Source organism: Agelaius tricolor, unplaced genomic scaffold (genome assembly GCF_023055355.1).
Source record: "Agelaius tricolor isolate 1412-34295 unplaced genomic scaffold, bAgeTri1.0.p SCAF_22, whole genome shotgun sequence".
In the NCBI taxonomy this organism is placed as follows: domain Eukaryota; kingdom Metazoa; phylum Chordata; class Aves; order Passeriformes; family Icteridae; genus Agelaius; species Agelaius tricolor.
This window is the reverse complement of record NW_027269282.1, coordinates 8,829,409-8,852,720: the sequence shown is the minus strand read 5'-3', so window position 1 is coordinate 8,852,720 and position 23,312 is coordinate 8,829,409. Positions and strand designations below refer to the sequence as shown.

The 23,312-nt window shown below is 39.9% G+C and overlaps 1 protein-coding gene and 1 non-coding gene across 3 annotated transcripts in view; both read left to right on the top strand.

Moving 5' to 3' along the window:
* EIF3A (eukaryotic translation initiation factor 3 subunit A) overlaps positions 1 to 23,312 on the top strand; it is a 29,244-nt gene continuing 5,932 nt past the window's right edge. For both annotated transcript variants that reach the window (XM_071446443.1, XM_071446441.1), the window contains exons 1-18: positions 1 to 153; positions 3,759 to 3,949; positions 4,152 to 4,288; positions 6,120 to 6,283; positions 7,316 to 7,515; positions 8,099 to 8,307; positions 8,785 to 8,956; positions 9,899 to 10,003; positions 10,775 to 10,873; positions 11,554 to 11,670; positions 12,039 to 12,224; positions 14,337 to 14,684; positions 14,918 to 15,022; positions 16,757 to 16,870; positions 17,146 to 17,268; positions 17,990 to 18,143; positions 19,070 to 19,254; positions 20,967 to 21,055. In XM_071446443.1, coding sequence (XP_071302544.1) covers positions 105 to 153; positions 3,759 to 3,949; positions 4,152 to 4,288; positions 6,120 to 6,283; positions 7,316 to 7,515; positions 8,099 to 8,307; positions 8,785 to 8,956; positions 9,899 to 10,003; positions 10,775 to 10,873; positions 11,554 to 11,670; positions 12,039 to 12,224; positions 14,337 to 14,684; positions 14,918 to 15,022; positions 16,757 to 16,870; positions 17,146 to 17,268; positions 17,990 to 18,143; positions 19,070 to 19,254; positions 20,967 to 21,055 — 2,747 coding nt within the window. In that variant the 5' untranslated portion in view covers positions 1 to 104. The remainder of the gene's footprint in view (positions 154 to 3,758; positions 3,950 to 4,151; positions 4,289 to 6,119; positions 6,284 to 7,315; positions 7,516 to 8,098; positions 8,308 to 8,784; positions 8,957 to 9,898; positions 10,004 to 10,774; positions 10,874 to 11,553; positions 11,671 to 12,038; positions 12,225 to 14,336; positions 14,685 to 14,917; positions 15,023 to 16,756; positions 16,871 to 17,145; positions 17,269 to 17,989; positions 18,144 to 19,069; positions 19,255 to 20,966; positions 21,056 to 23,312) is intronic.
* LOC139599300 (small nucleolar RNA SNORA19) lies at positions 11,226 to 11,358 on the top strand. Its single transcript, XR_011682213.1, has one exon. It is a non-coding gene; the product is annotated as a small nucleolar RNA SNORA19 (small nucleolar RNA).

Genomic DNA, 23,312 nt, shown 5'->3' with positions numbered 1-23,312 from the left:
TCCCTCCCCTTCCCCTGGCGCTCCCTCCCTTTCCGGCCGCGCGTGCCGCCTGGCTGGAGCTCGGAGCCGCCGCCGCCCCGTGAGGAGCCGCCGCCGCCGCCATCATGCCGGTGTACTTCCAGCGGCCCGAGAACGCCCTGAAGCGGGCGAACGGTCAGTGCGGGCCGCGCCCACACACACACAGCGCCAGGTCGCCTCCCGCTCCGCTCCCCGGCTCCCGGCCGCGCCCGCCCCGGGACCCCGCGGCCGGGCCCGCCCGGGAGAGCCCACCCGGAATGCCCCGGCGCTGAGCGGAGGCTGCCAGGGAGCGCTTGCCCGGGAGGGAGCGGGCGGTGCGGCGGCGGCGCGGGGAATGGGCCGGGCAGGCCGGCGCGGCCGCGCCGCATGGCGGAGGGGAGGCAGGCCCGGCGGACGCGGGGAGCGGGCCCGGCCCCGCCTCCCGCTCCCCTGGGCCCCACGGCCGCCTCCGGGCGGAGGGGGAGCCGCGGCGGCCGGGGCTGGCACGGCCTCAGCCCGCCGGCCTCGGCATGAGCGGGCCGGAGCGCGCTGCCCTGCCCGCGGTGATCGCACACCCGGGCTGATCCCGGGCCCTTGTGGGCTCCGTGTGTTGTATCCCGTCCTTCGCGTGACTCCGGTGAGAACGCAAATGGTAAAACTCCCTCGCTGCTGCACGGGCTGGTAACACTGGTTTGTCCCTAGAAGACCGACCGAGAGAGACAATTCAGCCCTGTAGCCGTTGCTTTCTGACTGCCACATAAAAGCTGGACTGGTTATATTTATCAGCTGGCTCATTTCGGGCCAAACATATGGCTTTGACGCTTCTGTTTTTTATAGTATCCTATTTTAAGCCCTTAGCAAGACCATTTAGACTGATCATTGTCACAGGGCTGATCGAAAGATGACACTTAAAGACATCCACAACTTAGAGATGATTTATGGGTCTTTAAATGACAGCAGGAGAGGCTGTGTGGTCTGGGGACTCTGCATTATTCAAGCACTTAGCGTAACAAGAAAATGTGAAAGTACTGCACATTCTCAAGATTTTTAATCAAAAATTCATTGTAAAAATCTTTCCCACAAATATAAAAAGATGAAAGATAAAATCAGCTTCAGGCAGCATTCAGGGATGAAGATGTGTTGTGTCAGTCCTTGCACTGGAAAAGATGCACGTACCATAATATATAAATTCATTTACATTTGGAAATTCTTGAGTAAGGAAGTGATATTTGGTGTGCAAATCACATTTCTGGAATATTGACTTTAAACTGCTCATTATTATTATTATTATTGATGCTTTCCTGGTATTTAAGTTCACATTTCTTATACTGCTGCAAGTCTGCTAAGTTGTGTTGAAGTGAAGGAGTGGAGCTGTAGGGGGTGTTCTCCAGACAGATGCTGGCAATCCTGAATTTCAGTGGACTGAATGGAAAACATGACAAGCAGTGTCAGCACTTACAAACTGCAGGGGCTCAATCTAACCACAGCCAAGCATATTAAAGGGTGGAAAGTCATACCTAAGGCAGATTGTGTGTTGCAGGAAGCAGTTTAATGTTAAACTGGCATTTTTAATGGGGACATTCAGTGCAGTTTCCAGAGTTTCAGTGTGTGTTTTATAAGTAAGGCTCAAGTGAGCATTAGAAGCACTTTATGTTCTCAGTGACTTCAACATACAGAGGTGATGTTTGGAAATACGAAGAGCATGAAGGAGTTTAAGTGTATACAGATATGTAAGAAAAGTGTTTTTATAATTGATAAATGTAGGTCAAGGCCAACCCTCCGCTATTGTTATATTTGGCATTGCTTTGTATTCAGGGATGTAATGCAACTTTAAGGAGTGTTTTATTGTTGCAGATACTAAGCCTGCTCACTGTTAGAGATACTGTAAAGCACTTGACATCTTTGTCACCTTTTGTAGTGACATGTTTTCTCAGATTGAAAATGGAGTTTAATTCAGGATTTTGGGTTAGCAGCAGTAGGTGAGTTGTTGATGTGTATCAGCTGGTTCTTGACCACTCAGCTTCAGTTACAACTCTGGATACCTGTTAGCATTTTAAGTAGTATAAAAGAACAAAACTAGTAGAAGGTAACTCTTACAGCTACTTATGGACTCAGCTTTACAGTTTATATGTTACAGATCTGAATTTCCATAACTTACAGTTCCTACTGCAGAGCTTGGCATTGTGTGCTGTAATTGGTTCTTCAGGTTCATTTTGTGCTTTTACTGAAGTGTCTCTTAAATTAGCCTTAATTATTTGACTTACTTGTAAGAACCTGCTTGGCCAGAGTTAATTAAAAGTTTCAAAACAACATAAATTAATTTTGTGCTTTGTCCAGTTGGTTATTGACCACTGAGCACTGTGCTTGGAGTGCCCTGGCATTGTTGCAGGATCAAACTTGCCTTTCAAGTTTATTTTCATAAATAAAGTGTAAAGCTCAACAGTAGTTGTCTCAAAAGCAGCTCTGAGATAGAAGAGCAGTGTAAATTATGGGATGGAGGGTAGCTTTATTAAAATTCCCCTGGTGAGTAAAGTTCTGCTGGGTACTGCCACACCGTAACTTTGATTATCTTCAGTTGTATCACAGTGCTTTCTCTAGAAAGGAGCTTGCTCATCTTCTGCCAGCTCATTATTTGCATAAACTGATCCATGAATATGAGCTGTTGTGGTCCTTAAATTAAAACCACTCTGCTGCTTTCAGTCTAAACCTTTTGCCATGTTTAATGTCAAATTTGAGATTCCAGAACTTGGAAGCTCTGTGATGTCTGAGCCCCTGGAGCAGGCCCCTACTTTAACAGTTTCTGCCATTATTTCTTTAGGAATGAGTGCTTTCCAAGGCACTTCATGGCAGTACTGACTCCACCCCTCAGCCTTTAAGAACAGGCATGTTTCCTACTGGCTGTACTTGACCTCGCTTATCTTTTAAACCTGTTTGCTTCCCATTCTGTGTGTTCATTTCTCGTGCTGTTCTGCAGTGCAGAGTTCATTCAGAGTAGGGGCTGTGTGTATGTGGGTCGCTGCCTCAGTTTTTCCAGTGGGTGGTTTGCTGTGTTTTGTGCAAGGCAGAATGTGTGGGCTATCAGAGGTGGGAGCTGCTGTGATGCTGAGAGCTCCTGTTAATAACAGCAGCTGCCTAGGAAGGAATAAATGGGGCACTGGTTTCAGCAGCAAGGCTGATTAAAAAGTGTCTGACCCTTCAACTAAACTGCAGCAGCTTTTGATGTAACTTCTGTAAACTGAAGTGCTAAACCACTCAGGAGTTTAAAACAACAAATGAACAACTTTGCTGAGTGAAGTTTTTTTCCTTCCTCTCCTTCCTTTCTCCCTCCCCCACCTGAGAGCAGTACATTCAGTCACATTTGTGGTATGTTTTATACCTTGTTAAATGCCCTTGGTAGGTGCTGTACCCACAAGCCTCCTGGTGGGTATTCCTTGTCCTTGCTGAAACCAGGATGGTTAAAACTGGATGTGTGTATTTATACACATTCATGTGTATGAAGTGCTCAGTCATGCCTGGATGCATGGAGAGACATCTCTGCTGTCCTGAAATTCCCATGTAAATTTCCTGGTCAACATTTGTTTGCCAGTTACGTCATTGAACGACTGGCACTGAGTTGCCAAGGTTTTTGATCTGGCCAACTAAATCCAACCATCAATGCACTCTGGGTAGAGTTAATTAAATACTGAATGTTTCCTGTGTTAAGCATAAAAAAATGCATCTTCTGGTGTGCAAGTTTTTGCTAACTGGGATTTTACTTTCAGAATTTCTTGAGGTTGGCAAAAAGCAGCCTGCTCTCGATGTTCTCTATGATGTTATGAAAAGTAAGAAACACCGAACATGGCAGAAAATCCACGAGCCAATTATGCTGAAGTACCTGGAGCTCTGCGTGGATCTGCGCAAGAGCCACCTGGCAAAAGAAGGATTGTACCAGTACAAGAATATTTGCCAGCAGGTATGGCTTTTGAGTTTTTATTGTGTGTATTTATAGCAAGCGTGGTACCTGTCAGCTGATAGAATCTAAAAGTAACTGATTTGCCCTGAATTAGGATTAATCTGCTTTTTAGATGTTCTTGGGTTTGTAGCAGTTACATTTTAAAAGATATGTTGCCTGTTGTGGGTGGAAACATCTTCCCATTTTTTTGCCTTTGGTGTAGGTTAACATCAAATCCTTGGAGGATGTTGTTCGAGCCTATTTAAAATTAGCTGAAGAAAAAACAGAAGCAGCTAAGGAAGAATCCCAGCAGATGGTACTGGACATAGAAGACTTGGATAACATTCAGACTCCAGAAAGGTGTGCAGCCTGTCTTTAAAATGTAGCAATTCATAGAAAGTATCCCTAATTTCAGTCGCAGAGCTGAGATAGAAATGTGGTAGACTTGAAATGGAATACTAGTGGTGTTCTAGAGATTTTATAGATGGGGATAAAGGCAGGAATTCTACATTGAATAAAAACCTGAGTAAAGAAAGTAAGCAGTAAGAAGTAGAAAATCTAGGTGCAGTGGGAATGGTTCTGGGAGTTGGGTCACCACTTTCCAGTGTCTGCTCAGATCTGCATCTGTAGTGGTTTTGGAGAGTTTATTATGGTAAACTGATCATTACTAGTTGATGTAGAAATGCTGTTAATTATATCAGACCAATGTAATTCTTGTGTGTGATAGCCTTCATTTCTTCTCTCCACATTGTGCACCTACAAACAAAAGGAAGTGTTACTTTATACTTGCTTGGTTAAGTGATGAGATAATAGAAGAAAGAACACGATATGTACAGTCAAGAGAGAATTAATAGGATAGGTAATGGTGATAGAATGGTGATAGAAATTATAAAAAATTGGAAGAAATGACTGAATATTTGTCTTGCATAGGAATAGAGTTGTAGTAGTCAAATAATACTCAAAAACCTGCTCTGTATTACATGTTAACAGCAAAACTCTCTAGTAGAAGTTGGTTGCAAAAAAGAGAAGGTGACAGACGTGTCTTCAATAGGGGGCAGTGTCATTCATGTTATTTCAGTGCCTGAAATTGTTATAGAGGAATCCACTAATAGTTAAACAGTGAAGATTTACTGACCTCTCTTTTCCTTGTTCTCCTTTCTATAACAGAGGACTAGAGAGTGGATCTTTTCAATCACACTTCTCCTCTAAACAAGCACAGTTTCCTTAGTGTTTTTTAGGTCCTGTTTTCTAGACTTCTCATGCTTTTTTGCTGGATTCACCTCTTGATCTGTTAGTGAAAGCACTGGTGATGTGTCGTGTTTAATAGTTTATGTAGTAGCCAAGGATGACAATGAGAGCTGCAAATGGTGTAGTAGAAAAGATACAAGAGTTGAGATTTTATATTAAAAACAGTTCAAAAAGAATTTTCAAAATGAAGGCTTAGGGAAGATGTTTTTTTGTGAGTTAAACATGTTGAATGGATTGTTTAGCAGAAAGGGATCATATGGGACATAGCACTGAATTGGTCTCAGTGTCTTGGGAATGCTTTCCCCTGCCTTATATTCCTGTGGTGAGGGAAGCTCTAAATGCAAGATTATTGTATTACTTCTGATGTATTTAATAATCTTTTTCATGTCAGAATTTGTAAAGGATTTGAAATGCTAGTGTGAGTATTCTGGTTTCTGATGTGTGCAGATCATAACACAGCATTTGTGTCACATGTCAACATGAAGTGAACTCTGGCAGCAGTGCTGGTGACTAAAAGGGAAGTGTCAGCAAGTACTAAAGTGTCTGCATTGGCACTGATACTTGACTCTAACAGAGGTACAGGACACAGCTCCCTGCTAGGAAAGGGAAGGTGAAGGTCCTGGAGTTAGTTTCCTTTGAAGGATACAAGCTTCTGATGTCTTACCTCTGGAGCTTGGACATATCAGTCATATATGCAGTGGCCAAAGTTTGAAACTTAAAACTTTGAAATAATTATCTATGTCCTTTAAAAGAAAAGGGAGCAGTCTGAGAGCAGTCTGAGGGACCAGTTTGAAAATAAGCAATAGACCTTCAGCAGCAATTAGCTGTTCAGATTTTTCCAGACTCATCTTAGAACTTGGTAAGAAAAACTGATGAGAAAGAATTATAGGGAATAAACCATTTCTCTTTTTTCTCTTTCCTTACCCCACTGCCCTGACTGAAGTGTTCTTTTGAGTGCTGTGAGTGGAGAAGACACTCAGGATCGTACTGACCGCCTGCTTTTGACACCCTGGGTTAAATTTCTGTGGGAGTCCTACAGGCAGTGTTTGGATCTTCTCCGAAATAATTCTCGAGTAGAACGCCTGTACCATGACATTGCACAGCAAGGTAGGTGCAAAAGATGGAAACTTGAACTGTAATGATGTGGTGTGTCCCCCTGAAGGGGAGGGGAACATCAAGATTTGTAGATGCATGTGGTCAAAAGGAACAACAAGAATCAGAGGGTCCTTGAAAGCTTACATAGTTTTAGTAGTGAATGGCATGCTTGGCATGAAAATTGGTGTGTTAGTCCCAGTATAACCCACATAAGTGGGTTTTGGGTAAAGGGATAGGGTGGAAGAAGAGAGGGTTGAATTAAAGAGAGGGTTAGAGAGAAAGAATGGGAGGGTAAAAGAGAGAAGTCACCAGTCCTCAGTGTTGATCCAGCTGATGGGGGTGTCCTGGGGTGTACACACACCTGGGCTTGACCTTTTTATAGATGAATTTCTCACTTGTTATGCAAATCCGTTCTCCTGTTCCATCTGTTCTTCTGGACCTTTCTGGAAATGGGTTGGAGGGCTTCCAGGGTTTTGGGTGGCCTTGATCCCCCTCTACAGTCCATCCCCTCTTCTTGACCTCTTTCCTGCACTTGTGTTGTGCTTATCTCTGGAAGCCAGAACAAGGACTGGTGTTTGAGAATTATGGGATTAATGACAGGGTTTTTGTCTGTGTCATGTCCAGTCATTTGAAAGCTTCGTTTGACGTTACCATCTTTAGATGACTTGAGAATTTTTCCCCCACATTTTATAAAATGCCAAAACCTGAATTCATGCCATTCACAGGATTTTGTGTGCTCTTAGTTCAGACTAAAAGCTGGAATCACTACATAAATTAGAACATTTTTAAAGAGACTTAAAGTATTCCCTTTGCTCTTTAATCTTAATTATGTGGAAACATCTTCATCTTTTGAGGTCAAGATGAAAATGCACTGCATTGTCACTTACTCATTATGTGTGACAGATTGTATCATGTTTGAGATGTCTTTTGACTGCAAATGAAGATTTTTTAAGTGTACTGATTTACATACTTGAATCCCATTTAGAAGTACCGTGAAGTCACCATTAGTGAACATTTTCCATTTCCATCATTCCTTTTTTGCAGCTTTCAAGTTCTGCCTGCAGTACACGCGGAAAGCGGAGTTCCGCAAGCTCTGCGATAACCTGCGCATGCACCTGGGGCAGATCCAGCGGCACCACAACCAAAGCACAGCCATCAACCTCAACAACCCTGACAGCCAGTCCATGCACCTGGAGACCAGGCTGGTGCAGCTGGACAGTGCTATCAGCATGGAGCTGTGGCAGGTATGCAGCAGGGCTCCCCATCACGCTTGGTCTGCAGCCTTGCCAGAATTTTCCCCAAGCTGTTCTTGTCTCATGGTACACGCAGCAAGATGAAGAGAGGATAAGAGCTAAAGAATAAAGTCTTAATATCTAGAATACTGAATGCTTAGTCTGGTGTTCCTGCACAGCATTTCAAACCAAACTTTGATGGTAGAACTTTGAGAGATTTTTTGTTTGGCTCCCTACCCACCTTGGTTTCTAGCTTGAAAATTGGAATGAAACAAGTTTTCAAAAATACAAACTTCTAAGCAGATAGTTAAAGTAAGTTTGTCCAAATAATTTATTAAGAAAGAAGTATTTAATTTCATGTAGCTGACAAAACTGAAGATCACAGTTTTCAGTAGTATTAAATATTTTATATTTAATATATATATAGTCTTATATATATATTAATATTAATATATTAATTATAATATATATAGTCTTATATATATTAATATATATATAGTCTTATAACCTATAATAAATTTACATTTTTCCTTTTTTATGATGCTGCAAAAAACTTCCTAACAATGGTGTATTTGGTTGTTTTGGGATTTTTTAGGAAGCTTTCAAAGCAGTGGAAGATATTCATGGACTATTTGCATTGTCTAAGAAGCCACCCAAACCACAGCTGATGGCAAATTACTACCACAAAGTTTCAACTGTCTTCTGGAAATCAGGAAATGCTCTTTTTCACGCATCCACCCTTCACCGCCTTTATCACTTATCAAGAGAAATGCGAAAGAATCTCACACAAGAGGAGATGCAGAGGTGGGGAAAGATACTTGCTGTGATCTTAGAATCTACTTTTAACCCCCTAGGTTCAAAAATAAACTAAATTGTACCCCAAAAGAAGCAGATGACGTGTATGGCTATGAGCAGCTCTGCCTAAATTGGCCAGTACTAATTGCCTCAAAAGAAAGCTAGAGCAAGGAGGATGTTTTACAAAGCTGCAGTGTAAGTATTTCAAACATTAGCATCACCTCAGTTAAGCTTCCTTCTCTTTACTGAGAAGATATGCAAGTCAATAAATATCTGGGGGTTTGTTTTCTTTTTCTCTTTTGAGTGGTGGTGTTTTCCTCACAAGATTTCACTGTTTCCTCTCATGCTATAGTTGGTGTCTCCTCTGTTATTTCTGGTGTTTTTACACAGTTTTGCATCATGGATGCTCCCCATTCCTCTCTTGACCTGGTACATACATGAACAGGAATTCCTAAGTGTTCTCTTGCACTTCTGCTCTTTCACCAGGATGTCCACTCGAGTCCTTCTGGCAACGCTGTCCATTCCAATAACTCCAGAGAGAACTGACATTGCTCGTCTCCTGGACATGGATGGAATCATCGTGGAGAAGCAGCGGCGCCTGGCCACCCTGCTGGGGCTGCAGGCGCCCCCTACCCGGGCCAGCCTCATCAACGACATGGTGGGCACTAGGGCTCAGCTCAGCAGCTCTTTAGTGCTGAGTCCTGCTCCTTCTAGAGCACTCTGCTTAGCTGTGGGACAGCAATTTTATAGCTAAAACAGCTGTGTGGGTAATTGGAACTTAATTGCAGATTCACAAGGAGTGTTTGGAAATGGCAGTGGTAATGAACACTTGTGTGCAATTCAGTGGAGTCTTTAAATAGTGATTAGAAACACTGAGGGGTCTGAAACATGTTGTGATCTAGAACTTTGGGGTTTTTTTCCAACTCTGAAGTGTGTAATTAACTGAACCAAGTGCTTATTTTTCTGTTTTAAATGTATTTTGGATAAGCGCAGGCCAGATGTCAAATGTTGGATCTAAGTGATTATGAAAACTTCATTGTGTTTAATTTGAAGGGGTGTTAGATTTATCTTTCTTCAGACCTCCCCCAATGCTCATAAACAAATTAGACTTTAAGTAATGGCTATTTTCAGAGAATGTTTGGATTTCTTGCAGTCATTTGCACTCATATCTAAAATTTAGGTTCAAAGCTCATTTTACAATTTGAATTTATTCCTCTTGCAGCACCTCTCCAGTCTGCCTCAAACCCACAATTTAAGGCTTCAGAAATTTAATAATGAACAGAGATGTATGGTTTTAGTTTGGATGTGGGCCTGTTTTTGTGTAGTAGGCTTGTGTCTTAGAAATGGCTGAGGATGGCACTCTAGTCTGTTTAGATTGCTTGTTTTTTGTCTACTTTCCCATTTTTAACTACATTTAATTGATGTAGTGTAGAATTACTGTCACTGCAGTTAAGAATGTAATGAAAAATACCTAGTTTCCTGTTTTAAAAACCACATCTGTTTCCTGTTTAACTTGTTAAATATGAAATTCTTAAAGCATTAACTATTGGTTAATACTGTATTTATGTTGGGATCTTTGGATTTTTTTTGTTGACTGTAGGTCAGGTTCAATGTAGTGCAATATGTTGTCCCAGAAGTGAAAGAACTTTACAATTGGCTTGAAGTAGACTTTCACCCCCTCAAGTTGAGTGCCCGTGTCAGCAAGGTAAGGTTTTTGTAGCTCTGTGTGTGTAGTAATTGGTCTTGACTAATAGTCTGTTATTTCAGTATTGATTTGTGGTAAATATCAACCACCTTTTTCTATTGCCTGGTTTTTCAGTAGTAGCCTTGATTTGGTGAAGTTCCATTACCATGACATGTGCACGGCATGTGCACAGGTTACTGAAATAGAATGAAAATTCCCTCAGATCTTTTGGGTGCTATTCACAGGGCTCCATGAAGGTGCAGAGTTTTGGGAATGTGTCAGAAGGTTTTGTTGGTGGAGATGATACTGAGTTAATTTTGTTTAAAGGTTCAAAATAAGAACACTGTGTGCACACGTGGGCATATGCTGGCAAGTGGGTTGTGTGCTAAGTGGAAAGATGAACCAATGACTGGTTTTACTATTAAAAGGTAGAGTGTTGGGAGTTAGAATAATGTGAGAGCTGTTGATTAGATTAGTGTAAATTCTGCAGTTGATGTAGCACATCATGTTCTTTTTCTTTGATAGTGGGAACAAAGATATTTGAGGTGCTAAAAAGAACTTGAAGGTAAATTAGCAGTGTGGTAAATGTTGCCAGTACTGTCAGTCGCCTTCATACAAAAACTGTCAGCTCTCCTTTGTAACTGTAAGTGTTCTGATCAAAGGATGCCCTTCAGTAAAACAGTATCTGGACAGAAGTGCTCTTGTTTTAAGAGTGTAAACCAGAAATGTTACTTTAATGGTGAAGTTTGTACAGGTCAATGCAGATAGAGTAACTTTTCAGACTTTTGATAGGTTCTGAACTGGGTGAAGGACCAAGCTGAGAAGGAACCTGAGCTGCAGCTGTACATTCCTCACCTGCAAAACAACACCATCCTTCGCCTTCTGCAGCAGGTATGAGTAAAGATAGTGTATGTTCCTAATATACATAAGCTAGATAGAATATGCTTTGGAGGAAGATTAAGTTGAAAACTTTAATGCTGAAATAATTTTTCTTTCTATCAAATAGAAGACTGATTTTCAAATACATTTTTCTAATATATAACCCATATCTTCAGTTGGTGCATAATTTAAATACAACAATAGTAGATATACTTGATAGTGGGGTACAGTGGTGTAGTTTCTTCTCTAGACTTTCATCATTACTTCTCTTTGGAGTAAGGTCAGGGAGGGAAGTTTTTCACTTTGATTTTTAGTTTCTTTTTTTTTTTTAAATTGTATTTGTATCTAAGTTTTTTTTTATAAAATGCACATTTCATTGACCTGCTTTCATTGCCAGTGATGAGCAGTGTTATTTCTGGTGTGCTAAAGAAATAGTTGAAGGCTAATTAGCAGCATAGCTGGATGTAGTTACTGCTGCCAGTCTCCTTCATACAAAGCAGCCATTCAGGAATGGGGTTTAATCTGAATACAGTACAGAAATAGAATCCTCAAACAGTATTTGCAACTGCATTCTTATGTATACGTTCATTTATTGACAATTAAGCGAGTTAACTTTAAGGCCTCTACAACAACTTCTACTTCTGATTTCTTTTTATTGAGGAAAAATACTTGATGTTTCTGTTCACATTCAGGTGGCCCAGATTTATCAAAGCATTGAGTTTGCTCGTCTGTGCACCCTGGTTCCCTTTGTGGATGCTTTCCAGCTGGAGCGTTGTATCGTGGATGCAGCCAGGCATTGTGACCTACAGGTGAGGGCTGTACAAAGACTGTGTCAGTCATGTCTGGGGTCATGTGTATTGCATATGATAAAAAGGAACTGCTTGACAGTGTGGAGGAAGAGACAAGAGTGATTTGTCTTTCAGTGCTCATTTCCTTGAGTCATTGAAAGTTCAGTCTCTTCCAGTGGTTCTGGTTTTGTTCTTGTTTGGGGTTTTTTTTTTCTAAACCATAGAAATATACCTTCATTGACAGTGCTATTTTTCTCCTACTAATTTTTTTTAAGTTATTTCTGCTTAGAGCCTCTCTTGACTCACAGTGGTCATAGGCAGAGCAACAGAGAAATTGTTCAATAAAAAATCCAATCCTTTTTCTTCCTTTTTTTTCTGTTTTTACAAAGGTTCGCCTTGATCACACAACCCGGACACTGAGTTTTGGTTCAGATTTGAATTACTGTACTAGAGAGGATGCTCCCCTGGGCCCTCAGCTACAGAGCATGCCTTCTGAGCAGATCAGAAACCAGCTGACTGCCATGTCCTCAGCTCTGGCTAAGGCTCTTGCAGTCATTAAGCCTCCTCACTTAATGGTAAGTCGTTTAAAGTCTTAGGAGAATGTTGACAAAGCTTATATTTTAATGAATGTGTTTTCTCAGATTAGACATTTTACTTTCCTTTTTTTCAGCTTAGTGGTAATCAGTTTTTTGTGCTTTTAAAGAAGTCATTCTTAAAAGCACTCAGCTAGTTAGTTTCTGGTCATAACCAAAATATGACAATATGTACACAAGAGGCCTGAATTTAAAGTTTCCAGTCTTGCAAATAATGGGTCTAGGATATAACAAATAATAACTGTCCCATATGTGAGCCTACAGAACTAGGATTTGTTTAAAGTTTTGTATGCATTTTTGAAAATCCAAGAGCCTGCTTCATTTATTCTTCCTGGAGAAACTGCTGTTTTGAAAAACCTGGAATGCAGCTTTATAGAACAAAAACATCCCACAGCTTAAGACCTGACCTGTCTTTGTCACTTCTTTTCCTCCTCCCTGGGGCTCTTGGCTTCAAGGTCAGACTCATATTTCAGGTTTTCCAGAGCTCTGTAACAACGAGGTGTAAATCAGTCTCAAATTTCCAGCATGCTTTCTTCATGGCAAATTAAACCTTCACTTCTTTCACTAGAACACTGATAATTTTTTCATTGGTTTCAGGTTTATGAAAGATTTCATAGCTGACACTTTAGATATTTGTTGCATAGGCAAAAAAGGCTGATAGCAACATGTCTATGTTAGATTCTCTACAGATTGAAATACTAAATAATATTCTTAAAATCTAAATGTAGAACATAGAACTGCATCACGGCTCCCAATGCTCACTTTGTTTTATGTTAGCTTGACCATACATTAGTGTTTAAGATAAAAATATTTTTATATAGGTGTTCCCTTAAAAATATTTGATTTGTGATGAGTATTAGATTGTTATTTTGAAAGAAAAAACATGTTTTAACTATACATCCATTGATAGAAATGGCAGTCAGTCTTGCACTTGACATCTTAGTACAGTTAGTAGCTGAATAAGACATAAATCCTCCTCATTTAACCCATTAGTGGTCATTACACTTGTATAATTGGAGAACAGTATCAAGGTTGATATCAATCTGTGTGGTTAGAGAAGCTGCAGAACAAGTTGATATCCTTTTTTCCTTCACTAGTCAGGTCAAAACCTTCCATTTTTGTCAGTTGCTTAAAAGCTTTTAATTTGTCGTGTTTCTAATAATTCACAAAACCATTAAATTTGTCTAAAGCTTTTTACTTTGGTGTTTCTGGCCCCTCCATTTAGCTTTCAATGCATTCAGATCTGCAGCAAAGTATGGATGTTTCAGTGTTTTTGCTGAGTGCCCTAGAAGTGACAGGTTACTAAAAATATCCCTGTGGGTGCTCACATTTCAGGAGTAGCACAGCTGGGGGAGTGTGGGAGCTGATTTGGGCTGCAGTGTTTGGCTGGACTCATGGAAATGGGCAGCTCCCTGAGCAGGCACACTGACACCTCCTTGTGTGTACAGCATGAATGTCCACAAAGAACTGTGGGGCTGCTCTGGGCAATGCTGGGGGTGGGAAGGCTGCTTAAAGAGCAGTCTGTGTTCTAGTGTCTAGAATCCTAGTGTTTTTTGTAAGGTAATGAAAATGCTTTTAAATACAATGTTTAAGTTGTCGACTTACTTTTTTATCATCTCACAAATAGTGTTATGTGTTAATTAGGATACATTTTTCTTCTGTTGGTGTGTTTGGAAAATAACAAAATTTAAAAGAACAGCTTTGTGGTGATATGCTTGTAAACACATACAGAGACAAACAAGATTGGCCCACGCATGCATTCCAGTCAGAGATTTCAATATCAATAACATCTGGGTGTACAATATTTTTGGACAGGAAAAGTAAAACTGTCGTACCCAAGCTATGTTGCAGAATATTGTGTTTTACAGACAACTTTCTCCATATGCACTTGATTCTGGGCAGTTGGCACTGCCTTGGATGCCTCTTGGATGAGTGGTTAGATTTACCACTACAGCTGTACTTCCATTCAGTTGGCAAGTTGGGAGGATAGAATTAATTAACTTTGCATTTTTCCTTGAGAAGCACTTGTTTTGCTTACTGCCTTTTTAAAGAGGGATTGTTTACATCCTTGTCTTATTCTCAATTTCAATCCAGCAAGAGAAGGAAGAACAGCATCAGCTGGCAGTCACTGCCTTCCTGAAAAATTCCAGGAAGGAGCACCAGCGTATCCTTGCACGCCGTCAGACCATAGAGGAGAGAAAGGAGCGCCTGGAAAGTTTGAACATCCAGCGAGAAAAGGAGGAGCTGGAGCAAAGGGAAGCAGAACTGCAGAAAGTGAGGAAAGCTGAGGAGGAGAGGCTGCGCCAGGAGGCAAAGGAGAGGGAGAAGGAGAGGATCCTGCAGGAGCATGAGCAGATCAAAAAGAAAACTGTTCGGGAGCGCTTGGAGCAGATCAAGAAGACTGAACTGGGAGCCAAAGCATTTAAAGATATTGATATTGAGGTAGGGGATTTATTGTTGCAGTGGGGAGTTATTTTGTTATTTCAGTGTTACATTGCTGGGCTGCCTGAGTTTCATAGGTTTGTACTGCAACTGGTCTTGTAGTCTCTCTTAAAAATGAGGCAATTAACTTTAGTTCTGGGTTTGGATGGGACCTTTTTTACTTGGGGGAATAAAGACTACCTTTTGTGGGAGTTTTGTCTCCTTTTTGTATTGATAACTTTACTTGGTTGTAGGATCTTGAAGAATTGGATCCTGACTTTATTATGGCTAAACAAGTGGAACAACTGGAAAAAGAAAAGAAGGAACTTCAGGAACGACTGAAAAATCAGGAGAAAAAGGTACAAAGTAGGAAGGGTAAAAATGTCCATAAAATTTTTTAGTGAATGTGATCTGTGTTGATACATATATGTGCATACACACACACACATATATATATATATAATAGTGGTGTTGGAAATGTTTGAAACTAAAGAAAGGTAAATGTATTATATACCAATTGGGTCTCTGATTTCAGTGCAAAATTTAATGTTCTGATTAATGGAGTTAATTTGAACAAGGACCCTTAAGCTGGATGTGAACTGAGTCTTAGCTGGGGAGACTTGTAATTAAAAAATGTTCAGAACAGATTAAATGTTCAGAGGAGAGGCCGTGACGGAGAAGCAAAATGAATTAACGGTGTTAGTCCTCACTGAAAGAAACTCCACTGCTAGAGCCCTCCTAGATGATAGAAAAGGATCTGTCTGAAACGTGGGTAGCTATAAAAGTGTGAGAAATGTGTAGTAATAAATAGAAACAGATGACGTGGGCAAGGTGAAACTCAGCCAGGGCTTCCTGCTCTATTCAGGAATGAAACAGGGGTTCTGTGGTACAGTTGATGACTTGGGTCACTTAAAATTGGTTTGAAGAAAAATGGCTAGTAGGAAGTGGAAGGTTAGTTAAAAAGGTTCTAGTGAGGACCTTTGACACTGCAGGTCTGTAAAGCTGTTCCTTGCACTGGACAGAAGAGCAGAAAATACATTACCAGTGGAATTAGTGGTCACCTGAGTGAATACGATCTACCTGAGAAAGTCAGCACAGCTTCTGTAAAAGGAATGTTAGCAAGGGCTTCCTCTTACAGTTCTCTGAAGCTGTCAAAGCAAATATATGACTAAGGCTGATCTGATGGGTGCAACTAAGTTGGATTTCAAAAAAAAACTTATTCCAAAGCTCTTCACAAAAAAACCCAACTTAGTAGCGTGACAAAAGGAAGTCTTTGAATTATATTCTGGTTAGATAGATTTAAAACTTTATATAGGGAAAACTGGGGAAAGAATTCCTCAGTCTTTGGCTTTCCATTCTTTGCTAGCAGTGAGAACTTGGTTCTTCTGCATTTTGAGCAGCGTCTGCAGTTCTGGTCTCTTTATGTCTAAAAGGATGTGGCTGAACTGAAAGTCTGACAAGAGGCCAACAAGAATTATCAATGATGCAAATTGACTTCTGTGAGGGAATTGTCTTTGTAAAATAGTACCCCTCTGTCTGACAGATTTCTAGAGAGAGGTTGTGGTGCCAGTCTGTAAGAGTGTACCTGTTGTAAGAGCTGCTGGTGGGAGCAATTGTTCCTGCACTGCCTGCAAGGGGTAGTGGAGTGAGAAGCATCAAATGAAGCCAGCAGGAGCAGTGTTCAGAGCTGTTTGTAGGTAGAAGTTTGATCTTCATGCTGTGAGCCACAGACATGCGGGAGTTCTTTCCAAAGTCCATTGTTGTATATGAAAAGCTTTGAGCTCAGGACAAGAGAGGAAATTCACTGTTTAAAATATAAAAATACTTTCAACACAGAAAATGCTGGGAGCTGAAAATGGATGATGCTGAGAGAGAATTATGATGTGCCTGTCTCCATTCCTGCATCCTTGCCTGGGAGTACACTTTGTTAGTTGCCAGTGGTAGAGGGAGGTTCTTGGTTAGGCTGACCTTAGATGGTCCAGTGTGGTTGTTGTTTTTTTGCCATAATATATCAGCTGTATTGGAGAAGTCTCCAGAAATCAGGCGTTTATGTATGCACTGTGTCACACTAAAGATGTGTTACCCTTACTCAGATTGACTACTTTGAAAGAGCGAAGCGCTTGGAAGAAATTCCTTTAATAAAGACTGCCTATGAGGAACAGAGAGTGCATGATATGGAGCTGTGGGAGCAACAGGAAGAAGAAAGGGTAAGAATTTTTTGTTCAGTTGATAAAGTGCATTAGCAATGCATGAAAAATACTGGGGTTTGCACTGTTTTCTTTTTCCAAAAAAGAAAGAAAGATGAAAATCTTTACACAAATTCACAAAATTGTTAGCTTTGTGCTTTCACTGTTTTAGTGGACAGTAATTTCTTCTGTCTTTGCTTTGAAAGGGGAAGAGAAAAATTTCACTTTCTAGTGGCTGGGGTAGTTTGAATCCAAATGTATAGTGAAGTTATACTTTGTATATTTTCTGTTTTCAGATCACCACCCTGCAGCTGGAGCGTGAGAAAGCCCTTGAGCACAAGAGCAGACTTTCCAGGATGTTGGAGGATAGAGATTTATTTGAAGCCAGGCTCAAGGCATCACGACGAACAGTGTATGAGGTACCTGAGATGTGGCATTGCTAACAAAGTGCACCCTTAAAGTGGAGAACTAAAACTGATTCTTCATCAAAGTAGAAACAAATTAGTATTTAAAATGGTTCAGAACTGTGGAATTGCTTATTTTCTGCTTTGACTTTTAAATTAAATTTCTTGCACCTGTTCCTAGGTAGTATCACTTAAAATTTTTGACAGTTTCTGGAATAGCTAATATGGAAAATAAAAGAGGGGCTAAATTGTTTATTTCATTACAGGTGTTAGTAAGGGATCACTGGGTGTCATATAGGCAGGCAGCTGTATCTGCCTGTTTAGGGCTTTGAGTATTTGGGTATGTTGCAGTAAAATCTGGCTTTACCCAAAGAAAAGCAGAAGAGGTGTTATGTTGATATAAATTAGTAACTGCGTATTATTCTTTGCAATAATATTTGGGTAATACGTTTTAGGTATAGATAAATTATTATTTAGGCAATTTCTTTCTGAAAAAGCAGATAAAGGACTAATACTGTACATGATGATTTGATTGTTTCTTTCTTCTACACTGGACTATATTCTTTTATACAAAATACAGAAGAGTTTGGCTTGCCAAACAGGTCATTTTTCAGTGGAACAAAATTAACGTTGCAGTTGTTTTGAGTTTCTATGTAGCTTTATTTAACAATTGTGTAACTGCCTGGCTGTCAGACATTAGAGTGTGGTGTTCTGAGGTGTCTTGTTGGTATTTCAGGATAAACTCAAGCAGTTCCAGGAGCGGTTGGCAGAGGAGCGGCGGAACCGTCTAGAGGAACGCAAGAAGCAGCGCAAAGAGGAGAGACGGATCACTTACTACAGGGAGAAGGAGGAGGAGGAGCAAAGGCTACGGGAGGAGCAGCTGCTTAAAGGTGGGATTGAGAATCCTTCATCCTTTGCATCCTTGAGCCTTCCCATTTTGTAACACAGCTAGTGTCTGGCTTTCCTGTTTCATGAGTTTGGAGGAAGTCTTTTCAAATTCCAGTTGTTGCACCTTCCTTGCTTACCTGTGCAGCACAGAAGGAAGATAAAGCTTTTTAGATCCTAGACATGAGTGAAGGAGGAGATAAAGTAAGGGAGGCTAATGAAAAAATGAGTCTTTGATTTTAGCCTATAGTTGGAGTTCTGGTGACTTGTTTGTGCACATCTTAAAGAACATTGGTATCAGATCAAGAACTCCAAAATTGTAAATGACTCGCACACCTTTCCTTGTGAATTGTTGTGTCAGATAGCCCTAATAGCCTGTTTCAGGGCTTTAAAGGAGAAGAGGTGATTGGCAAACTGCAGGATGAATTTCTGCCCTATTTGTCAATTGGAGGTTGAAGATTTTATGTATCAGAGTTCATCACAATGCAGTATTTAAAAAAAAAAAAAAACAAAAAACCAGAAGCAGCCATGAATATCAAATTTCTGACACTGTTAGCTGATTTTTTTGTTTGATGTTTTCTAAGGAAAGGATCCTCTACCATGTTTGAGGTAGTTGCTGATATTTTAGTTGCTACAGTTGTGGTATGTACATTGAATTACCATACAGGTATTGTAACATCTTCTTTCTGCTAGTTGTTCCAGATGTCTCATTAATGGATGTATCTTTTCCTACTGCTTTTGAGTTAGGCAACTTGCAGAAAACAGGCTCTGTGGTTAGCTAAACACATCATACAAAATGCTTGTATTTTTAAGTGCTTATTTTTTATAGAGTCCAAGGGGAGAGACTGTGTTGTGGAACCCTTCTGTAGATGCAGCAAGGTAATGGAATTTGTGTTGATAACAATTTCTCTGTGTGTTTGCACCTGTGCAGAGCGTGAGGAGAAGGAGCGCATCGAGCGCGAGAAGCGCGAGCAGGAGCAGCGGGAGTACCAGGAGAGGGTCAAGAAACTGGAGGAGCTGGAGAAGAAAAAACGGCAGAGAGAAATGGAGATAGAGGAAAGAGAGCGCCGCCGAGAGGAAGAGAGGAGAGGGCTGGATGACCCATTTTCAAGGAAGGTGGGTAATCCCTGCAGGTTTGTTTCTTTCTGACTGCTCCTTCTTCAGTAGTTTATTTGAAATAAGGTGTTAGCATTGCAAAGTCATAGGTGAGTTTATTTATTTATTTCTTAAGTTATAATGTGAGTGGCTAAATGAATAATTAAATTACTGTCGCTTAGTTTCAGCTCACCATCAGGATCTGGAATCTCTAATTTAGCAATAAAGTAAAGAAATTACTTGGAAGCTAAGATATCCAAGCTGTTTAAAAACTAAATTAATAAAGACTAAAATGAATATTGGACAAAGTTTTCTTTAATACAAAAAGAAGGAAAACTATTGGAAGCAAGTGCAGTGACTCATGCAAAAGTCAGAAATTCAAGTGGATATTGAAGGAAAATTCCCCCCAGATTAAACATAAAAGCACAGTTTTGTATTTTATAAGAAATATGCAATAACATAAAACCAAGATATGTGTGCAACTTTCTCTTTACAAATATAACTTGGGTTGGGAGAACTTGTGACCCCAACCCAACAGGAAATTAAACAACAAAAGTTACTTGGAAATGTTTAATGGTTTAAAAGAATGTAATTAAATACCATAAGCCTTCTACACTCCCACTTTTTCAGAACTTACCTTTCAATAGAACTAGTTTTAAATTTCATCTCCCACAGCCTTTCTCTTTGTTTAATACATATTTCATTGAGGAACACTATGAAGATAAGTTATCAGCTTATATAAATTGTTTTGACAGTCTGTCAAGTAAATAATCATGATGGGTATTTTTCACATAAGAGGTCTCCTATCTGTGGGCACTTGATTATATGGAAAAGCTGGCCCAGGTTGTGGGAGAGATACCTGTACCACTCCAGAAATTCCATTTGCAGTTTTGGGATTCTTTGCTCACCGTTGTTATTTGGGGTCATTTCAAAAGCATTTAAGGAGACAAAGTAGTGGATATACAAGATCATGTTTAAGCCATATTGATGAATAAAAGCACTTTTCAAAGAGGGGTTTAAAACTGGAATACCCTTCTTATAAAGAGGTTGTGTGATTATGTGAAATCAGGTATTTTGGATGGTTTAGCTAAGTAGTTTTGTGTGGTGGAATTAAGGCGTAAAAATCCATTTAAATAGTTTGTCTGGCAATGGAGAGAGACATTTTAACTTTATTTAAAAAAATACAGATTGATTATTGCTCTGCCCTGCAACCTGTGTGAATCACCAATACCTCACCTCTTCTGTGCACTGAGGAATTGGGAGCAAAATTGTTCTTGCCACAGAGAGCTTTCAGTGTATTCAGTTACATTTCCTGATGAGATCAGAAAGCACAAAAGCAAATAATTACTTAAGTTCATTCCTGTTTTATAAAGGCCCAGGAAAAGTGAAACTGTTAGAACATCTCTTTTGTGTCAACAGGTAGTGGCTGTGGATGACTGTAGCTGTTCAATTATTCATACACTTCTCATAAACTTTTTAGTGTATTTTCATATATCCTACCCTGCTGGTAAAGTGTGTGGCACAAGGGGAACAATGTTTTTGTTTGAACTGCAGCAGAAACAATAAAGTCAGTTAAAACCATACTTTAGTTACTCAAACTCTTGACAGTTCTGCGTTCTGCAGTGTGACAAGTGAGTTTTTAATGACATAACATGCTTGAGAGTGAATTATATGTTGAAAATCTTTGTTTTAAACATTCAAAGAGAATGTTCCTAATTTCTCTTGGCATGCAGGAATCTCGTTGGGGTGACAGGGAGTCAGAAAGCTCCTGGAGAAGAGGAGGGGAGCCGGAATCTGAATGGCGTCGAGCACCAGTGGAGAGGTAATCAGGGCTTACCAAGCCCCAGTTACATTGGATCAATATAGGCTCCCATTTTGGTGCTAAAGCTGCACTAACTGAGTAGCATCTCATGCCTCTACATCTCTGAAAGTTACCTTCTGTTAAAAAGTTGCTTTGTAAGGCTCTCAGAATGAGAGAGAGGTTTTATCTTGGAACCACGCTCAGATAACATTCCTGTTTTATTTGGCTTAGATATGTGAAGGCCAGCAGACACCTTCTGTGTGTGATAAACAATATGCTTCCTTGGATTCCTTTTTAAATTAACAACTTCTCTCCCACTCAAACATTGGTGTCAGTTCTGTAAATACAGAATGGAGAAGGATGACAAGCAAGTACAGTGTTCCTGTACAGAGATTTTCCAATTAGAAAACTGATAGTAACTGTGAAGTCCCAGAGTAAGCCACAGAGCAGAAAACACATGCCAGAAATTAAACTAAGTTCTGAAGAACTGTATTGAACTGGGAGGGATAGATTTCTGAAGGAAGAATATTATGAATTGTAGTTTGAACTTTGAAAATATAAAAATATCCACACTTGTTTACATTTATTTTGGATATGTTCACTAATAATGAAAACTGTTTATACAGTTGTAGAAAACAAAATTTTTTAACATTTGTCTGTTTTTCTGCTTCACATCAGGATGAACTGTAGCTAAAAATATTTCTGATGGTGCACATCTAGTTGTTCTTAAAAGCCTGTGCTGATGGAGATAACACTGCTGATTCCAGTTGGCAGTATGTTTTATTGCTTAATTAGCCTTGTAGGTAGATAGATTTTTGTAAATGTCTAACCCTAATTTCCAATACAGCCATTTAAATCCATTACTGCTTGCTCTGACTCCATTGGAAGCAAGTTTATTGACTCTTTCTCTCTCTAGTTATTTCTTACAATGTTTTAGAAGGGCATGATCTCTATAAACAAAATAGAATTCCATCTTTCCTTAAAAGCTGTCTTGCCATTCTTGGTAGTGATCCACTTTGTCATGAACTGCAGAATCTAACAATTGGATGAAACTGTTTTATGAAGCCTTTCAGTACAAATATATTGCATAAGCTGTGGTGCCCCATCCCTGGAAATGTTCCAGGCCAGGTTGGACAGGACTTGGAGCAACCTGGGATAGTGGAAGGTGTCCCTGCACATGGCAGGGTGTGAAATGAGATGATCTTCAAGGTCTCTTCCAACCTAAACCATTCTGTGATTTTGTGAAGTGTTTAATTTTATTTGTATGCTTCAATGGATTTGGTTTTTTCCACACAGAGTGATGCAAGCTTGTCTTAGTCATTTCTCATTCAACTTTCCTAGAGATGGATTAGAGTAGAGGTAGTTTAAAAGTAATAATTTAAAATTAGATTTAAAAATCCTAGACCCTGAGACAGTATCTGAATGAATTAAATACTTGTTCATCTGATAAACATTATAACCATTCTTCTACATGTCTTTTATGGTAAAATAATCAGTTTTTTCAAAGGGGAAGATTATCCAATTTGAATCTAAATGGAAATTAACAATCTCCATGTCTTGGTTTTTACCTCACAGATCAATGATAATTGCATTCTCCATTATTCTTCCAAACCCAGGAAATGCACTGTTTGCAATTCCTCAAAATTCTCAAGACTCTTGAGCTGTCACAAACTGTTGTCTCTCTGTTCTCACCTCTTCAAGTCCTACATCTGCTGTTTTGTAGCAAGTCATTGCTAGTTTTTGTTTACATTTTAGTAGCATAGTGGATTTCTAAACCTTGGGATGTTCTTTCTGTTGTGTTTTGGTTTGGGTTTTATTTTTTTTTAATCCATGAGGTTTAACCCCAGTGCAGCTTCTCTGCCAAGAAGCAGGTACCAGTACATTTTGTGATGTTCTATTTCTTGTTTCTTTTTTTTTTTTTTCTTCTATTGCTGAGGAATGTTAGTTTCCTGAAATAAATTAATGTGGTGACAAAAACAGGGTTTATGGTCTAAATGTATGTTTAAAATCTTGTAGACAGTAGACTTAATGGTATGTAGGGTTGGCATGTGCTTGGAGAGAGGGATACTTAATTGATGGTTGTGGGGTTATTTAGTATTGATTCTTTCAGACTTGGGTCAATTTTGCCAAATTAGGCTTGGTGTAGAAGCCAGCCCTCTTCTCTGTGGTGTTGCAGCAGATAACCAACAGGGGACTGTCCAAACTGTAGCTTGAAAGGAGATGATGAACTGCTGAGTCTTCACTGAAGCTGTAGGGACAGTGACCTACTGCTTTCCCA